General features: G+C 39.3%; 1 protein-coding gene across 7 annotated transcripts in view; it reads right to left on the bottom strand.

Annotated features, from left to right (window-relative positions):
• The window catches only part of PPP6R3 (protein phosphatase 6 regulatory subunit 3), a 68552-nt gene that overhangs the window by 17646 nt on the left and 30160 nt on the right, over positions 1-20746 (bottom strand). For 4 of the 7 annotated variants that reach the window (XM_054068290.1, XM_054068292.1, XM_054068294.1 and 1 more), the window contains 8 exons: positions 19238-19324; positions 15475-15572; positions 13371-13425; positions 12554-12684; positions 11503-11621; positions 9933-10086; positions 8474-8580; positions 7362-7512 (listed from right to left, as the gene is read on the bottom strand). In XM_054068290.1, the coding sequence (XP_053924265.1) occupies positions 7362-7512; positions 8474-8580; positions 9933-10086; positions 11503-11621; positions 12554-12684; positions 13371-13425; positions 15475-15572; positions 19238-19324 (902 nt within the window). The remainder of the gene's footprint in view (positions 1-7361; positions 7513-8473; positions 8581-9932; positions 10087-11502; positions 11622-12553; positions 12685-13370; positions 13426-15474; positions 15573-19237; positions 19325-20746) is intronic. The other 3 variants (XM_054068293.1, XM_054068295.1, XM_054068297.1) reach the window with 1 other exon arrangement.

The raw sequence follows: 20746 nt of genomic DNA, 5'->3' as shown, positions 1-20746 counted from the left end.
AAGACCATCCATGAAACATCAGCAGAATCATTAACTGATCATCATCTTTACTAAATTCCCTAATGTCTGAAATACAATGAAGTATTTTCAGTGAAATACAACGTATGGGTTATACGGTACTAAGACTGCAGCTCCATCCATTTCATGAGCTTCCTCTCAGAGACAACACCAAACAACTTGATGAAAAGGCAGTACACTCATGCTATATAAGGTAGCTAGGCAGTCTCAAAGCTTTTCTGCCTCTCTACTCCACCTTCTCCCATCTCAGCCACACCATTATGACTGCACTAAAAAAACAAATTTGACCATATACCTGCAAGAGATAGTTATAATAGGCAGTTCTGAATTAGACACAAACATCAACCTTATATCTCTCTGGCAACAGATCTCTTTATGCCAGAAGTCAGGAACATTTTAAAGCCACTTTCCTCTGCTAATTCTTTTCTTTGTATTCTTACAGTTCTCCTTTCAATGGGTCCTTTAAATTCAAATCAATCCTTCTCTTTCCTCCCATGTGTCCTTATACCTGCAGAGGCTGTAAAAATATTCTTTTGCATTGCAATTTCTCATCAACATCAATTTTTCCTTATCTGATCTTCCCATCTCATTTGCCTTGATACTCTATATTGTTTAAAATAAAATACTTGTCACATCACCATTAAAACTGTTCTCATAATTTTACTTTTAAGAAGGAATAGTCTCTGTTGTCATTCTTCTCTTCTCATTCTCCACTTTGAACCACGCTCAAAAAACATATTTTTGTCCCTTTCAGCTTTTACAGAACTGCAGAATCATCAAATGTTCTGAGTTGGAAAGAATCCAGAAGGATCATAGAGTCCAACTCCCGTCCCTGCACAGGACAACCCCTAAAGTTCACACCATATGTCCGAGGGTGTTGTCCAAATGATTCTTGAATACTGTCAGTCTTGGTACCATGACTAATTTCCTGGGGAGTTGTTCCAGTGCTCCAATCACTCTCTGGATCAAGAGCTTTTTCTTAATATCCAACACAATCCTCCCTGGCACATCTCCCTGCCATTCCCTCAAGTCCTATCACTTGACACCAGACAGAAGAAGTCAGCGTCTGCTCCTCCTCCTCCCCTTGTGAGGAAGCTCAAGACCGTGACAAGGTCTCCTCTTCTCCAGACTGAACAGACTAAGTGACTGTAGTGGCTCCTCATATGACTTCCCCTCTGAACTCTTCACCAAATTTGTGGCTCTCCTTTGGACACCCTCCAGTAGCCTTATATCCTTTTTATACTGTGGCGCCCAAACTGCACACCGTACTAAAGGTGAGACCGCACCAGTATGGAGTAGAACAGGACAATCACCTCCATCAGTCAGCTAACAATGCCATGCTTGATGCATTCCAGGACACAGCTGGCCCTCTTGGCTGACAGGGCACACTACTGTCTTGTGTTCAACTTGCTGTTGATCAGAACCCCTTTCCACAGAGCTGCTCTCCAGCCTCTCCCTCCCCAGTCTGTATGTATATACTGGGTCATCATGTCCCAGGTGTAAAACCCAACACGCGCCCTTGTTAAAACTTCATGTGGTTGGCAATTGCCCAGCTCTCCAATTTGTCCAGATCCCTCTGCAGGGCCTCTCTGCCCTCAAAAGTGTCAACAGCTCCCCCCAGTTTCATGTCATCCACAAACTTAGTTATTAAAACTTCAAGTCCTGCACTCAGGTCACTTATGAAGACATTAAAAGATGGATCCCTGCAGAATCCCATTAGCGACTGATTGTCAGCCCAATGTAGCCCCATTTATTATGAACCTCTGAGCCCAGAGTGTCAGCTAATTGTTTATCCATTGCATTATGTGCCTATCCAGCTGTATGTTTAGGACGATACTGTGAGGTTTTACTAAGACAGAGAAAGATTACATCAACTGGTTCCCTTGGTCAAACAGGTGGGTGACCTTCTCACAGAAGGAAATTTTATTAGACAGGACCCTTCCCTTATAAACCCGTGCTGGATGGCACCAATGACTATGTTGTCTTTCAGGTGTTTTTCAATAGCTCCCACAATAATCTTCTCCACAGTCTTACCAGGCACTAAAGTGAGACTAACAAGCCTGTAATTACTGGGGTCATCTCTGATGCCCTTCTTGAAGACTGGGACAATATTTGCCAGCTTCCAGCTATCTGGTACTTCTCCGGGTTCCCAAAAGCCTTGAAAGAAATCCTTGAGAGAGCCTTTGCTACAACATCAGCCAGCTCTTTGAGTGCCCTTGGATGAATCCCATTGAGCCGCAAGAACTTATAAGGAACCAACTGCAGCAGCAAACCCCAGACAAGTTGGCAGTTCATTATTTGCAGAGCCATGGTTCTCTAGCCTAGGGTTCTGGGTAGCCCAAGCCCATCATCAGTGTTGAACACCAAGGCAAAGAAGGCATTGTCTCTGCTTCGCCTATATCCCTGCTTATGAGGTGACCATACTCAACAAGTAACAGGCCAGTGTTATTTCTGGCTTGCTTTTTGGTACCAACACATTTTAAAACACAACATTTTTATTGTTTGTCACAGTGCTGGACAGCTTCAACTCTAACTGAGCTTTGGCCACACATTTCTGTCCTACATGGTGAACAGCATCTCTGTAGTCTTCCAATGTCAACCATCCTCATTTCCAATGGCCACATGAACCTTCCTTTTATGCCTTAGTTCTAGTACAAGATCCCTGCTCACCCAGGCTGGCCATCTGCCTCACCTACTTGACTTCCAGCATTCCTGAATTACCTGGTCATGTGCTGTTAGGAGGTGGCACTTGAAAAGTGATCAGCATTGATGAAACCCAGCACCTTCAAAAGCTTTTTCCCAGGGGGCTTTACTGAGCAGTTCCCCGAGCAACCCGAAGTCTGCTTTCCTCATATCCAGAGTTGAGGCCTTGCTGCCAGTTCTCCTACTACTACCACAGATATTAAATCTGACTGCTTTGTGGTCGCTGTAGACAAGGCAGCCATCAAGTACCACTTCACCCACAAGATCCTGTCTGTTAACAAGCAACAAATGGAGGAAGGCACCTTTCATGGTCAGTTCCCTCAGCACCTGTGCCATGAAATTATCATCCAGAAAGTTTAGGAATCTTCTGGTCCTATTTGTACTGGCTGTGTGGTAACACACTGCCCAAGGCTGTGTAGGGATGAGGTCAGGAAGGCCAACGGGCAGCTGAAGCTGAACTTGCCACGGGAAATGAAGACTAACAAGAAAGGCTTCTACAGGTACATCAATCAGAAAAGGTCAAAGACAGTGTGCACCCACTGATGGTTGAAAATGATGACCTCATATCAAAAAACAAGGAGAAGACTGAGACAATGAACAACTTTTTTTTCCCCGTCTTCACTGACAACTGCTCTCCTCACCCCTCCTGGGTCATGGGACAGCAAGATGGTGACCAGCAGGTAAGCCCTGTCTCACTGTAGGGGAGGATCAGGTTTGTGACCACTTGAAGCAGCAGAACATATTTAAGCGTATGGGACCTGATCAGATGCATCCCAGAGTCTGGAGGGAATTGGCTGATGTGGTTGACAAGCCACTTTCCATGATATTCAAAAAGTCATGGCAATCAGGAGAAGTCCCTGGTGACTGGAAGAAGGGTAACATTGTGCCCATTTCTAAAAAGGCTAGAAAAGATGACCCTGGGAACTACCAACCTGTCAGCATCACCTCTGTGCCTGGTAAGATCATGCAACAGTTCCTCCTAGAAGCTATGCTAAAGCACAGGGAGAACGCCGAGGCAATTAGTGACAGCCAGCACGGCTTCACCAGGGGCAAGTCCTGTATGACCAACCTAGTAGCTTTCTACGATGGGGTAACCACAGCAGTGGACACAGGAAAACCAATGGATGTGATCTATCTGGACTTCCGTAAAGCCTTTGACACGGTCCCTGACAACATCCTTCTCTCTAAATCGAAGAGATATGGATTTGATGGGTGGACCGTTTAGTGGATAACAAATTGATTGGATGGTCGTATTCAGAGAGTAGTGGTCAATGGCTCAAAGTCCGGATGGAGATCCCTGACAAGCGGTGTCTCTCAGGGGTCCGTACTGGAACCAGTGCTGTTTAATATCTTCATCAATGATAGCGACAGCGAGTTGGAGTACAACCTCAGCAAGTCTGCAGATGACACCAAGCTGAGTGATGCAGCTGCCACACCTGAAGGACAGGATGTCATCCAGAGGGACCTGAACAAGCTGGAGAAGTGGGCCTGCGAGAACCACGTGAGGTCTTACACCTGGGTCAGGGCAATCTCCGATTTCAATATACAGAATAGGGTATAATGTGATTGAGTGCAGCCCTGCAGAGAAGGACTTGGGAGTGCTGGCTGATGAGAAGCTCAACATAAGCCGGCAACGTGCGCTCACAGCCCAGAAGGCCAACCACAGCCTGGGTTGCATCAAAAGATGTGTGGCTAGCAGGTCAAGGGAGGTGATTCTGCCCCTCTTTCTTTCTTGTGAGACCTCATCTGGAGTATTGTGTCCAGTTCTGGAATCCTCAACATAAGGATATGGAACTGTTGGAACAGGTCCAGAGAAGGGCTACAAAGATGATCAGAGGACTGGAGCACCTCCCTTACGAGGACAGGCTGAGAGAGTTGGCGGTTGTTTGGCCTGGAGAAGAAAAGGCTCCGAGGAGACCTTATAGGCAACCTTCCAGTACCTGAAAGAGGCCTAAAAGAAAGCTGAGGAGGGACTGTTCACAAAGGCTTGTGGTGACAGGACTATGGGCAATGGGTATAATAAACTGGAGAAGCACAGACTTAGGCTAGATATAAGGAAGAATTTCTTTACCATGAGAGTGGTGAGGCACTGGAACAGGTTGCCCAGGGAAGCTGTAGATGCCCCATCCTTGGAGGTGTTCAAGGCCAGGCTGGATGGGGCCTTGGGCAGCCTGATCTAGTGCGACGTGTCCCTGCCCATGTCAGGGGAAGCTGGAACTAGATGATCTTTAAAGCCCCTTCCAACCCAAACTATTCTAGGATTCTATGATATATAGCATATTGAAGTTACTCATGAGGGCAAAGGCAGATGACTTGGAGGCATCCCTTAGATCCTTAAAGAATGACTCAGTGTCACCATCCTGGCTGGGTGTCCTATAGCAGACTCTCACAGTGATATCTATTTTAATTGCCCATCCATTAATCCTTCACCAAAGGCTCTCAACTATGCAATTGCCAACTGCAAATTCCATGCATTCCAACCCTTCTACTACATAAAATGCCCCCCTGCAACCTCACCTACCCTGTCTATCCTACCTGAAGAGCCTGTAACCATCCATCATGGCACACCAGTCACAGGACTCATTCCACCAGGTTTCACTTATGCCAATAATTTCTTATCTCTGGGACTTGGCCAAGACTTCCCTCTCCTCCTGCTTGTTCCTCATGCTGTGTGCATTCATATAGAAACCCCTCGTGTATGGTTCATTGTGCCCATAACCTCGTGGAGCAGTCTGAAGAATCTCACAAGGTTGTAGCTCCTCAAACTTTGGTGTGCCTTCCCACTGCCTGACCCTGACTAGCTTCCTATTGCCCCTTTCTCCCTTCAAATTCAGATTTCCCTTTGCTATCTCTTCACTGCCAATGTGAAAAAAAAACTAGTGGATAATAGTCTGAGGACTTTATCAGTCTCTTACCTTGACCCCAGGGAGGCAGACTTCCCTGTGGGTTGGGCCCAGTCAGCATATCGGACCCTCCATTTGCCTCAAAGGAGTCACTATGACAACCACCCTTCTTTTCGTCTTTACGTGAGTGGTGGTGATGAGGGGACGGGATAGGCTGCCTGGACAACCCTCCATCCCTGAAAGACCTATGCACACATAATCGGCTCTTTTGCCCATCCCGTTCCAGGGCCTCATGCCTGTTGTGCACAGGCACCTGGAAAGATGAGGCAGGCTGAGAGCAGATACACCTGCCACCCCAAGTAGTAACTTTTTTCCACTCCCCCACAAGGTAACTACTGTGGTTATGATTCTCCTCCTCCTCTCAACACAGATTTCAGCATCATCAATATTCTATTGGCAGTAATCTATATATGAAACATACGTCTGGAAGCATCCACTTTGCAAGGTGCACAGGCCAGAGCAGGACCTCCTCTCACTACACTCTTAAATGTCCCTTAATCTAGACTTCCTTTTTCTCAGCATTGTTTTAGATATTTATTCCAAAGAAAATACTACTTTTTCTATTTGTTGTTTTGGCATATTTAAAGTTGATTTAAAGAAAGCCACATGAGCATTGACTCAGTATGAGGCCAAATACCCTCTAACACAGTAGAGCAGTCTCCATATTTAAGACCTCATCTTTCAGCTTGCCTTTTACATTTCCTTCATCTCCCCTTTTCTGAATTAAGATCCCAGAGTCCCCATTGCTAGCTATTTTCAAATGTGATTGGACAGAATGCTAAATAACCCCCTCTAGGCTCCCGTTCCCACAAAAGGTTGGGCCAGATGATCTGCTGAGGTTCCTTCTGACATGGGTGATTCTAGGATATAGCCTACCTTTGCACCATTGTCCTTTTAACTAAAAGAACTGAAGTGCTTACTCCACAACTTGAGCAGTTAATTCCATGAAGGCAGGTAAGAACTGCCATCACATTCTGCCTTCCCATGTTAGTTTTTGCACCACCACCAGAAGTCACAGAACTTTGAAGTGTGTGTTAAGTATACCATGGATAACTAAATCCACCTGTAAATATTTAACAAAATAGAAGTGCAGACCACATCAAAGCATTTCCCAAGATACAGAATAAACTGCAGAGCAGCGTTCATACTAAGTCACAATCCTCCTCTAAACTGCTTGGGTTCAATTGCTCTAACAATGCCTCTTCATTTATAATCACTATGCTCCCTCCTCCATACTGAAAAACAATAGAAGTTAAGTCAGAGGCCAAAAAGATATTAGAGTTGCTATTTATTATTTATATATTATTTATATATTCATTATTGATAATCAAAGGAATGGAAGCAAAAGTGACTGAAAGCTCTTACATTTCAATTGCTAAATGATCCAAAATGAATAGCACTTACCTACTACCACTAATGGGACAAAGCAAAATGAATTTAAAAGAAGGGCAATGTAAGGAGTAATGTTGGGAAATTTTTTCTACTGAAATGGGCTGGGATTTTATTAAGCAGCTTCCAAGACACACAGACAATTTGGTTTTGATATTTAAAGGCAGACAGGGACAGATACTTGAAAAGAGTAACTAACTGGACATAAAATTTCAAAGCAATTACTTTGGAAGAGAGTTCCCAGTTAAAGCTCCAAGAATTATCACTTGCAAACAATTTAACGACACAGTGTTCTATCAGAAGTGCTTAAGTTACAAGGATGGAAAGACAATAACATGTTAGCCTCACCTTTTGAAGACAGCTGTTTCAGTTTTAGCATCTACAGTAAGGCTCAGTGTCTCCTTCATGCTGCCGTTCATTACTGTTTCAGTTACTTTGTCTGCATTTTCTACATCATCCTCTCCATCTGAGCTGGCTTCCATAGCAACACTTCCTGGAGCTAGATAAATAGAAGTAACATGGTACATGGCTGGTTATGTTTCTAACCTCATGAACAATCATATAAGTTGATATAACCAGAACAATACTTTTACAGTTTTGTACACTTCTTGAATTTTTCCTTAAAGAGAAAGTAACTTTCTGTTACCCCCCACTATGTGCATATATAAAGCAGAAGTACTTCTTACAGATGGCTTAAGGAAAAGTCAAATTCCGTAACGTTTTTTTTTTCATTCTGCAACCCACTTAGTGATTTAGGTTGGCAATAGTTACTGCAATCGTTTGCACGAACAAGACTTTAATAAGACTATAGTGATATATTATTTCTCTGTACAGTCATTACACAAGTCTGACAGTACAAATTTGATAATAAGTTTTTAAGCACAGATAAGCCTTTGAGAAGTCCAGTCTCCTTGGACTTCTTGTCTGCACTTCTATGTATTATTAATAGACAGAACAAAAGCTGATTAGCACATCTGGCTTCTAACCTGTTCCTACATGTAGAAGAAAGAATTAGTGCATGCATAGTGAAGGTAACTTGGAACGGGATGACAGGATGGGGAAACAAAAACACATCAAGACTACTGGCCCACTGTCATATAGGAAGAGACTAGAGGCTATCACTCTTCTTGGTCATTAAGTAAAGACAACAGGCGAGGATTCTCTACAAGAACACTTCAGATTCTTTGCAATGCTTTTCTTTTCATGATGTACAGGCTTTTTAGAGGTAATAGTAACTCCTGGAACAGCTCCTGTTTAAAACAGCTCCCATTTTAAATAGGAAACAATTTTAAATAGTTCAAAAATTTTTTGGCAAGTCATTTTCATTACCTGGCAGAGCAACAGCAGAGCTAAGAATAAGAGGTCTCTGGAAAAAACTCAATTTTGAAGTCCAGGGAGAGCTTTCTCAGGTACAACTCTACAAATCAAACTGCTTGAATTTCTGAAGGCAGTGTACTTACTCTCTAGCTGCGTTGCAAGAGCCGTTACATTTGCACTCAAGGGATCGACTGGGTCTGTGTTTGTTTCCATTTCCACCGGAGAATTACTTCTTAAGGAATCTTTTGAGCTTCAAATACATAGTAAAAAAGCTTAGAATAATTTCTGAATAGCAGAATGAAAGTTTCTTAAAACAGTATTTTTAGTTCTATATCAAAGCTATAATGCCTAGAGCTCTACTGAAACTGAATGACAGCAAGTTGGTCTGTAGGAGTCCTGGGAAGAAATGCTAAATGGAGCTAGAGCAATGCAAACTCCACCAGAACTGAACTCAGTATATGCTTAGTGGTTTTTGTTGTTATTTGTTTTAATTGGTTTGATTACAAATAGTACCAGATATGTCCCTTGTAAGTAAGGCATACAAGCATCACCGCCTCCATGTAGTATTTCCAGTATTTTTAACTGACCTTTCAAATGCACTCTTTGCAGCTTGAAAGATGGTTCTCTGCTGAGACTGCCAACACAGTCCTCATCATCCAATACAGAAGTGGTTTTATGACTTAATCGCGTATACACTATAGCTACAAGGGGTTTTGTACTCAAGAAGATGAGATTTGACAACTTTAAACACTTTGGCATGTATAACGTCTCTTCTATCCACTAATGTGGCAACTCCAGGTCTTTCTTTTCTAAACCCATAATTCTGTTATCAACTTACCTGTCTCAAGCATGAAACACCACACAGTTTTATGTTGGAAAAATACTTCTATATCTAAGCTGTTTAATGTCCAAGCAGACTAATGACAGCCAAATGGAAGAAAGGAAGAGCCTTCTGCCTGGAGAAGGAATCAGTTCTTGACTGCTAGGATTTGGCAACTCAAAATTTATATCTATATGATTAAGTACTTACATTTTCCTTTCTTGCCTTGACCTGTACACAAAAAGTAAATGAAGTCCTCTATGTATCTCAGGCATTCTCCTAACAGTGCAGAACTGCCTAACGCAGGTATCACAGATGCATAACTATGAGAGTTTTCAAATAAAACAAATCCAAACCCCCGGAACCCCACAAACCTATTTGGTTTATAACATCCATAAAACAGAACCATCAGAGACATTTCATGACCTTTACGTTCAACAATTCACATTCAACCCTTCACTGGGTTTGGTCTACACTGAAAAATAAAAATAATTTAAAAAATCATAGCCCACATTCCGGTCAGAGACCAATATTAAAGGACTTTCATTCTCTATTCTTTAAAAAGAACCAAAACACATTAGGATCCATCATCCCACAAAAGCCTGCTATGAGATAATATGGACACATTGTTACAAAACATGGGGCCCTTTGGATAATACACAATAGGTATTCCACCAGATCAAGTTAGGCTTGCGTAGAGATGGACACCCCAAGAAAACCAAATAGTAGCTGCCATTACATTTAGTAGTGAAGACCTTGCCCCGAATCACTAAAGCTCTCACCTCAAGGAGGATGCAAACTCTGAAAAGGAAGCCCAGCCAGTTTCTTTTGCTGGCATAGGTTCTTCTGTACTCCACACATCAGAGCCGACAGAATCCAGATTGGCACCATGTGCAGTTTCCATGGGTACATCAAAGTTAGCTGACCAGTTTGGGGCTAAAAACCATCAACAAGTTCATTATAAACAAGCTTAAAAAAAAGTATGCGAGTGCATATATGTCCAACACACTGATTCTCCATATGTACATTCCAAATATAATAGCAAAATTCATAACAGACTTTGAAGCACATGCAGAAGAATCCTCCATACGCTGTTAAAAAAAAAAAGAATGCATTCCCTAAAAGGAAGATTCTGCTAGCAAACAGAATTTTAGCAACAGTAACTCAAGAGTATTCTGCTAAAAATCAATACAGCTTATCTAAAGAATAAAAACAATAAGCCATATTAGATTAATATCACTTTATTCTTTAAACTAACATCAACACTTGTTATCCATTTTTCAAAACTAATTTCTATAATAAAAAAAAAACTTGAAGAGTTTTGTTCCCTTTCTCACTTTCCTCTGCATATTTTCCTGAACACAGAAAATGAATCATGTCAGCTTAGGTATGGGCAGTCTCTAAAATTCTCATGCACTAACACCATTGCTAAGTTTCAGAAAAGTTTAAGGCTTTTTACAACTTTAAATGTTTATTGGGATTTTAAATTTTGGAGCAACTGTGACTTAACAGCATCTAATTTAGAACAGGTCAATTCAAAATACTTCACCTACCAAGGGAAACATGTTATTTCATTAACACTTACATACAAAAAAAACAGGCTGAAAAGGAAGCTCTGACTAGCAATTAGAAACTCCAACCCAGGCAGAAATGAGAGGAGACCCACATGGATCAAAACTTGTTTGACACACAGATGCCAACGACACCAATCTGACAAGAGAAAAGAAAACCCTTAACTTTTACTTCTATTTTAATTTAATTCCTTACAGTCTCGATAAACACAGGGCTTTTACCTACATATATTGGGAGTTTATCTAAATCCAGTTTAGTGCACTGTGACTTGCACATGTAAACTTCTAAAATAATTACATATGTTTTCACCTAAGAGTCTACTGAGGCACATTTTTTCATTCACACATGAGACCTGAAGCAAGTAAACTCACTTGGCTTCTGTAGGAAGTCTTTTAAAAAGGAGCATTGTTAGAAGAAAAGTTGGTCTAAAAGGCTTCCAGTAAAAATAACCATATTACAGGTTTGGAGATTAACAACCTGTTTTGCAGGCATTCAAGAGGTTTAATTATTACATTTCATCCTTCCCTTTGAGCTCTCCTCTATTTCCTCTTGAAGAACAGAAACATGAATTTCATAGAGACTAAGTAACTTGATTCAAGAGATGTAAGGAATTCAAACTTTACAATATTTGTATGCTTTGTTGCAAACAGTCTTTACAGTGAGAAAAACTACTTTAAAAACAGTTGGAATAAAAACAGTAAACAGGGAAAACTATAAAATAAGACAGCTATACTTAACACTTTCATATAACTCCAAGCAGCTGGGAGAAATGCTACGTACATTCATTTAAGTCTACTTCCATTTTGTCCTCTGCATTGGTGTGCGATTCAAACAAGTCTTGTTTTGTTCCATCCTCTTCTTCAGAATCTGTACTTTCTTCACTGTCCGTACTGCCCGAACTTAAAATGCAAAAGATATAATTTACATTGTGTTTAGTATCAGACCATGGGGCACAATGAAATTCTGGAGATTGAGGGTAAACAGAAATGTAACAGTTAATCATTTCTGATTAATTGAGGTAAAATTTGTTAGCTGTTAGTATTCCCCACATTTCTCTCTCAAAAGAGGCTATCTTCCCCGCTCCTATTTGCAAGTAAAAGACAGACTGATTTTACTCCTGCTACATAAAAGGGAGCAGAAAAGGAAAGTAAGGAATCGGATCTGCCTACAGATGTTACGGTCTATTTTGTCTCTTTACGCTAAATAGAAGCACTGAATACACAAAACTCTTCAACGCCAATCTAACAAGAGATTGCTTGATTTATTTTAAAATCTAACAACAACTCTAACAAATCTATTTTAAAATAATCTCCCCAACTGTATGCCAGCCTATCCTTTTAAACTATATACATATTACAAAGCCTGCGGCCATCTCTCCCTTCCTGGTGAGTACAACTAGCACAAAAAGCAAGGTAAGATGAGGAGGTAAGGATGTCCCTGAAACGCATCACATTGACTGATGGTGTTGTGGTTATTTAAAATAACTGATTTAGTACAGAAAATATTAGTAGTACAACTTGGACGGTTGCTGGACTGCCTTGTCCAAGGTAAGAATGGCAGATCAGGTTTAAAAGCATAGGGAAAGAATAGGCAGCATGAAAAAAAAACAAGTTACAAAAGCTGAAGTGCAGGAAGAGCTGAGTATGCAGGACAGCTGTTGCCATCTTCTGCAAATTATGGCTGGGATACCAGTCACTAGAGCCACCTCTCTACTCATTTCTCCCACAGAATGAAAAATATTCTAATATAGCCTAAAGGTCATCCTGAACGAAGACACGCTCTGTAGTGAAGGCTCAACTATACTGCTTTGAATGAAAAACACATTCCTTACCTGGAACGCCTCTGGGACTCTGGTGTAAATGCAATATGTTTTTCTTCCCAAATATCTTCTTCATCAGAGCCACCATCATCAAACTGCTGTATCCGCTCCTTACAGCAAGCCTCAAACAAGGCTATATTGCCCTAAATAAGCAAAAGTATAAAATCTACATTTATGACTAATCACTGTATTTACACTAGCAAACATTTTGGAAATATATGACTATTCTGAAGAGAATCTTAAATCAGTGTGTGTGGGGAAACTATTTCCCTAAAAGCAGTAGTAAACCAGAATGCCTTAACAACTTAAAGCTTGTCAAGAAAATATTCAGGTATTTTTTATTCAGCTACTAACAAGCTGTGCAGACTGTCAAAGAACAGCTAGGAGTTTTCATCATGCTTAAGAAACAGCACTGAGGAGCTTTTCAGATAACCAGACCACCAAGTACTTGAGCTTTATTTTCTGTAGCAGAGTTTGTTTCAGCTCAACTGACAACTAATATCTGAGGTAAAAGTCCCTGCCCTTACTTTCCTGTCACCACAATCTCACTGGAAGACTGAAATACCTTCTAGCCATAAAACCCAAGTGTGCCATATGCACAAATCTGATTCAAGACTGTTCTCGAACCGGCCATACAAATTAAAAGCAGTTCTATTTAATACCGCTCAAAGAACAATTGTGCCTTCCAATTAGAAGATCTCACCATACAGTAATGAGGTAGGGTAGTTATTTTCCAAAGATCACACATTCAAGGGTAAATATAAACAGCCACCACCAAAACTTTGAGGTCACACTGAATTTCAAAAGACAGTACAGTATTCATACTTACACTTTCATTTGTATTGAGTGTAAAGTTGATATCTGAGACCCGATCAAAAGAAACACTATGAAAAAAGCAAAAGTATGCAATAAAACAAGATGTTGCATAATGATGTGAAGACATTACATTTCTCTTAGGTTTCTCATTTTCAGTAATCTAAAACCAAAGATTACAGACAGTTTCCAACAAAAATCAGTCAAAATTCCACATTGAGGAGGCTTGGCATTCATGCTATTTTTTTTAACAGTGTAATTTTAAATAAAATGCAAAACAATTATATTTCTACTGTATAGCTAGCTGTGAAGATGTAACAAGCCTAAGCAAGCATAACTGAAGTGATACACGCAAGTCTCAAATATTGTACTGTTAAAGCAGTGGAAAAAAATAGGCCTAAAGGATGTCTAATCTGACTGTCGTTTACCACGATACAGCTCAAAATCCCTGCAAAGATCTGTGTTAGCAGTTCTTGTACATTCTAACTGATTTCACCACAGGAAGGTAGAAAGTAGAAAATATAATATCAACTTCTGAAGTTGATGTTTATTTTTTCTAAAAAAAAGAAAATTGATTTTTTTTTAAAGCTATCACTGATATTTTTCCCTCCTAAACTAAACATCAGGCTTTGCACATCTTCACAAATTAAGCTGTCAAGCAATTTCACTTTACAAACATGTCTTCGACTGAAAGTGGCATTAGGCAAACTAAATCCCTAAGGCAAGCAAAAAAACAGAGGAGGAGAAGATGAGAAATACTACCAGACTTCCAGAGGAGTTAGTGTATTCTTTCTCTAGCCACATACAGCAGTGCATTCAGCAGAGCATGTACTATTCTTCCTCTAAGAGTCATTGCATTACAAAGTTGGGAACAAGGTAAGTGGTCTAAAGGAACATAGAAGTCTTAAGCACGGCTGAAATACTGTGCAAGTTGCCATGCGAGTTACTGTACAACAGTAAGGAGGCAATTTAAGCTGCAAATGATTCTTGCCCAAAAGGCAAAATTTTAAAAGCAACTTTATCTACAGAGTAATTCAACACATGAGTATTCCTATCAGAAAATCTCAGTCTGCTTACACAAGTAGTCACCTTCTTTCCACCAATACCACACACTATCAAAAGCATGATCTTAAAGCAATTCCAACTCCTACCTTTGCCAAAATCCACTTGCTTATAACAAAGTTAGTATCCTGAATTGCTTCCTCTCCCATTCTCTTTTAGTCTATAGCCTCAGCAGATTGTGGTGTAAAAAGGCAGCAATGTTTCTTAGATGGCATGTGGAAGTTCTCTTACAGAAGAGCACCAAGACAATTTATCATATATACCCTTCTAGAAATCAAGTAATGCTTTTTACGCTTATCTGTGTTTTCTTGCATCCCAAGCCATGAATTCTTACAAAACCCAAGATCAAATCTATTTCCAGCAAGAACATCCATTCTTTTTCTTTTCCATTATAGCATCATTTTTCTTACAACTGAAGAAAGAGATCAGTTAGTGTGGACTGGTTTTGTTGTGTATTTGTTGGTGTTTTGTGTTTTCACCACTACCACCCCATAACATCTGACCAAGTTTGTTCTCATTCCCTCATCACTAACTCTATTTGTAGCAATAAGTCTTAATTGCCTTGGCTTTGAAAACAAAGGTAGATTTATTACATCCTTCCTTACTGTCCCCTACAGAAAGGTACACCCACAGATGTGTTGTTCCCATCATCTCTTCCAGGAAAACTTAAAAGTGAAGCTATTCATCTGGTCTGGTACATAGATTCAGCAGGGAAACAAAATCACTGTGAGGCTGTAGAAAGTGAAAGTAACCCCACCAACGCCATGTCAATGGACAGACATAGCTTTCAAAAGCAGATTTATAATTTAGATATTTATTCATGAGCACAGTTTTCTCATGCTGGCACACTAGGACATAAGAAATGAAAGACAAGCTGTTGCTTTCCTCTGTAAACTGTTCACAAAGGCTTGTACCAATGCATACAGATGGTACAAAAAGACAGGACTGATTGGCAACTTCCTCACATCACTAAAGGCTTGTATCTACCATCAGCAAAACCAGTCAAATACACAATAACAAAGGAAACTCCGAGACTATAGTCAAAGCATTATACTCACTTGCCAATGTCATCTTGATCAGCAAACTTCTCATCGTTGAAGCCAAACTGGTCAATAAAATTGGACGTCATTTGTTGCATCTGATAATCAGAAAAGGCCTGGCAACCCCAGGACCAATGACAGTGATATAATGATTCTAATAATACTCTAAATCCTACTTGCCTGTTTTGCTCCAAACAAATAAATGTCTCCCTAATCTAAACATAAAAGAACAGGAAAAGGACTTGTCTTAATCTTTGAATTTTACATAGTTATTAAACAGTAACACTGACTACACACCTACTTACATTTATTGACTTGAAACCCAGACTAGTAGCAGGTCTCAATAAGAAAGTTAAATCTCTAGTTTAACCACATTAATCAGCACCTTTCCAAATGCACCCCAAAGGAACAGTGAAACAATACAGTATACTAGATAAAAGAAAAAAAAAATCTTTGTTCAAAATAACATGAAGTTATAAATGGCAAGAACCACGAAAAGTACATTATACATAGATACTAAAGCACAGCTGTGTATTTATCATGCAGTTTCACTAGGAATACCAGTCTCAGGCACACACATGAGCAGCGTCTAATTCAACATGTAGAAGGTAACTACTGAGCATTTTACATCTTGGTGCAGTGTCACCAACTCAACTGTGCCAGCATCAACTGCTAGCAGATTGGTATGTACATGCAGAGGTACATGCAGACATTTTCTCCTATCCATAATAATAGGTTTTGTCCCATATTTCTCAGGACTGTAATAAAACTATCACACATTCCCTATGGACTTTTAACAGTGTTATTTCCATGTGTAAAGTCAGCCAATGTGAAGATATTCTAGGAAACACAGCTGTTGTCAACTCTCTTGGTTTCTTGACCAGGTAGCTAAAGGAATAGAACATACAGATAAAACCTTTGAAGAAGCTGGTAAAGCTGAACAAAGTGAATATGGAAAGAAAACGAAGAAAACAGCTAAAAAAAGCAAGTTTGCATTAAGGCCTTATGAAAACTGGAGGAAAGGGAAAGGAAAGGCTTGGGAGTAGGTCTGTATAACCTTTATGACTGGTAAAGTCACTATGCTAAGCCAGGCTAAAGCAAGAACCCTAAAATTTAGGATCAAAATGTAAAAATCTGATATAGTTCTGAAAAAAAAAAATCAAGATTTTATATAAACATAATTAGTATATGAAGATTACACAGGTAAACAACCAATTGACTGTCCTCCCTATAAAATAATTACTTTGCCTTGCACTGGTTATGCAGTTCTCCTTTCCTCTAAAGTATTTTCACTGTTCTGGATATATAAGTGCACGTAACTAAAAGACATTAGTGAATTACCTTCCATGGGAAGAAAAAAAAACCTCAAAGTTAAACCAGAGTTGTTTTGTTTTACAAAAGATGCTACCATTAAGAATATCATTCACCAGGTTAAACAAAATAAAGACATGAAGTTTATGACATCAGCTAGTTAATGAAACTAGCGTGAAATCTTTCTTAGAACTACATCAAAACTGTCTACCAGTATATAAAATGCAGTTATAAACTGCTAGCATATCGTAGACTCTAGGCAATTCTATCCTGTTCTTTAATATATCTTAGGCATGCTTAAAAGAAACCAAAAGTTGTACCAAGCTGGTGGAGAACAGACTAACAATGCTCTCCTGGAGGAAGTTTCCAGAACTACAGCAAGACCGAACATTAAATACTGCTAGCACAAGAAAGGGTACAACCCCAAACTAGATGATGGAACACTTTTTCACAAATGTCAGTTTTGAAGTGTCATTCAGAAACTTACATAAAAAGTGTTTGAGAAAACCAAAGAGGGAAAAGGAACCAAACATCTTCATTAGAAGAAAACAGTATCAAACTAAATCTAGATCTGGATGCCAAAATAAAGAAGTCTTAGCAAATGAAATTCTGCACAGGCAGAAGTCAAATTTGACAAAAATAAATCAAAGATGAAAAGGTTCTTTAGTATTTTGCTCTCTTAATTAATTTCTAATTGAGTCCACTTGAATTTCAGAAATTCACCTCCTTTAACTACTGGTCTAGAATAAGGTCTACCAGCTGAAGCCAGAGACATTTTTATGGATGATTTTATACAGCTGAAGAATTATTTTAATTCTATGATTTCAATTTCCCATCAGTAATTTATCTTGTTCAGTCTCATGTTCTCCTCACAAAACCACTTTAGAGAGTATATTTCACTAGCTCTGCTTAGAAAAAAAAAATTGAGAAAATGGTGACAAACTTGAAAGAAACAGCACTGGACCACCTGCATTTCTCCAGATTAACTGCCGAACTGCCTAGGCACAGCAGATCACTAAAGGATGCATTAAAAGTGAAGAGGTATTTGAAGACCTTACTTTCTCACTAGAGCTGCTACAGGTAGCATCTAACTTACCGAGTTTGTATTCGGGTGCACCTTACATGCACAAAATGAACGAATCGGATAAAAATGCGTCAGATGCTTAAAACTTCAGTCATCACCCACAATTCCAACTTAGATAAGCAATTACTTATTAGAAAAACTACAGAAGATGCATAAAACACCAAAGCCAGTCTTAGACTAAGTAGTTACTATATAGCTGCTTGTGCAAGCTCAAAGATTTTGGTTAATAACTCAGATGAAACAATGCATTCTGTATAAGAGACCGATTGGCAGTCTTGTGCCACGTGGCTCCCACTCCTTCAACAGGTAAGACAATACCATTATGGAAATGCTGTCATTCTTCAGCAAAATGGCATCAGTGTTCTCTATAATAATTCCAAAAATACTCTAACACTGTAACCATATTAAAAACTGTATCATTATCTCCCCTCCTGGAAGGTTCAAGACCAGGTTCGATGGGGCCTTGAGCAGCCTGGTCTAGTGGGAGGTGTGTACCTGCCCATGGAAGGGGGTCTGGAACTACGTGGTCTTTAACATCCCTTCCAACCCAAACCATTCTATGATTCTATGAAAGCATTAAAACTTCAAGGTGGACATAGCCAAATATTCCCGAAATAAATTTCCAATGAACTTGATCACTTATTTTTAAATATAATATATGCTTTTGACAACTTATTTGTGAGTGTTTCAAAGACAATTATTTATTATTTGGTTGGATTAAAAAAGGATGTCTAGGGAGTTTTCAGATCAACTAGACTTAAAGCTGAAGTCAAAGCTATCTTACACTTGCAAGGTAAGATGAGTCTATGAAGTGAAAAACATTCAAGCTAGTAGACAGAATCTGTCAGAGGAGCATACTTGAGCCAAGCTCTTCATTTATAATTTTGATGAAAGCTACAGAGTTTGACATTTTACCAAAAACTAAAAGCGTGTAACAACAAACAGCCAGTCCTCCTTGCTTCCTCATCAAAATGAGGGTCAACATTAAAAACAAATAAATGTGTTCTTTATAGCAACTCATGCTTGCCAGAAAACATAACTAGAAGCCAACATTTCAAATTTCTACATCTAGTAAGAACTAAAGGTAACACAGAAGTCGTATTCAACTTAACCAGACAGTTGATGTATGAAGTGTGCTCTTAAGCATAAGTAGAGATCTTAATATATGGCATGATCAAAGACTAAAAATTGGAAGGCACATCAAGATGTCGTAACTTGTGTTAAAAATCCTATCTCTGGGTCTGATAAAACAGTTGTGTGCACACACATATGTCTAAGTTTTTTTTTGTACTTTCTATTTTAATTTCTACCACAAGCAAGTTCCACTATTTTTAAAAAAATATTTTTACAGAAAGAGCAATTTATGCTGTTAAAAATTTAACTCACCTGCTGCAAAGAAGAATCCTGTGAGAAGCCAGTTTCTTTAAAGTCAATTTCATCATCACTGGAAGAATGAATGTGGCAGGTAGTAACCTATACAAAGGAATTTAGCCATTTGTGTAGTATATGACAGCCACTCAAGTATACTCATACTATCTGGCTGAACTTTCAGTTTCATATCAAAACAAAAAGAGTCAATTAGTTAGTTTTCCCAACTGCTATACGGCATAAAACAATCCTTGAAATATTTCAATAGCTTTGACACATATATTAGATACTCAAAAAAACCCCAAGCTTTTTACTACTCCAGAATACATATTTAACGTAAAAAAGCCAGTCCTACAGCTATCTAAAACAAAATGAGACAAAACTCGCATCTTTTACTTGTACTGCAAAAAATATATTGAATAGCAAGTGAATTGGTAGTAAGCAAAATACTAGATTATACACAGAGATCCTCCTCCTTTCCTATATATAAAATATTTAAAAATTGAAGGGAAACAGTCTCAGCATTTGCAAAAAGACAAAAGAATTAAAGTTCAGAAATTCCCAACCAATGTGCCCTTGCAGAAACTAACAAGGAATTGGTGCCACAGCAACTGCTGTTTGCTTTACAGTTTAAAGAGGGCGATTTAACTTTGCATTACCCTTGAAAAGAGGCAATACCCTTAAAAGAAGGCTTCTTTTTATGATCTGACACAGAAGTAGTGGGAATAGCTTGTTCAGTGACACTGCTATTGTTTTTGGTAGCAGTCCTCTTCAATCAGAACAGCACTTTGGGAGTAATTTTAGTTGGGACAGCAATCAGCTGAAGTAACAGTAGCGACAGATGACCCTTGATACATGCTCAATGAAGGATCACTAGTATAAAGTAAATACACAGATGACAAAATTTATACTGCACTAATACTCCATTATTTTACACACCTCACGTATTCTACCCAACACCCATGTTAAAGATTCTCAAGTGAAGTCCGGTGGTTCGCGGATTCTTTTTATTTATTTTTTTATAAATAGAAGTCTATACAAAAGGAGTACTGAAAAGCATACAAGGCTTCAAAAAAGACAGGCACCACAAACGTTACAGGACAATGCTACAGTCAGGAGATACATGCAAAAGGTAAATGAAGGAAGCTGTTACCTGAAGTATATTGTACTTTTATGCTTTTTCCTCTGTTAGTGTAACAGTTAAAACAATAATTGAGTGCTTTGTTCTTGCACATCTACCATTCAGCCCCACACTGCAAGATGCATATTTTAAGTACCCTGACTCCAAGTTCCTCAGTTTCTGAGAAAACCTGCCCTATATATATTACAACTATCAATAAGAGAGAAGAACTGTAATGCACCAAATGATCTCTGGGCTTGTATCTGGAGAAGAACAGTTATATCAAATGACAGACCAAGTCCATTGAAGGTGTATATTTATGAAAATATTGCTTGCAAGTCTACACACTTCAAGGTAATTGTATGGCATTCTATACCACAACCCAAGCTTCCCTTGATACCACCCCT

This window comes from Cuculus canorus, chromosome 5 (assembly GCF_017976375.1).
Source record: "Cuculus canorus isolate bCucCan1 chromosome 5, bCucCan1.pri, whole genome shotgun sequence".
In the NCBI taxonomy this organism is placed as follows: Eukaryota; Metazoa; Chordata; class Aves; order Cuculiformes; family Cuculidae; genus Cuculus; species Cuculus canorus.
The sequence above is the reverse complement of the archived record's forward strand: the minus strand, read 5'-3'. Positions and strand labels throughout refer to the sequence as shown.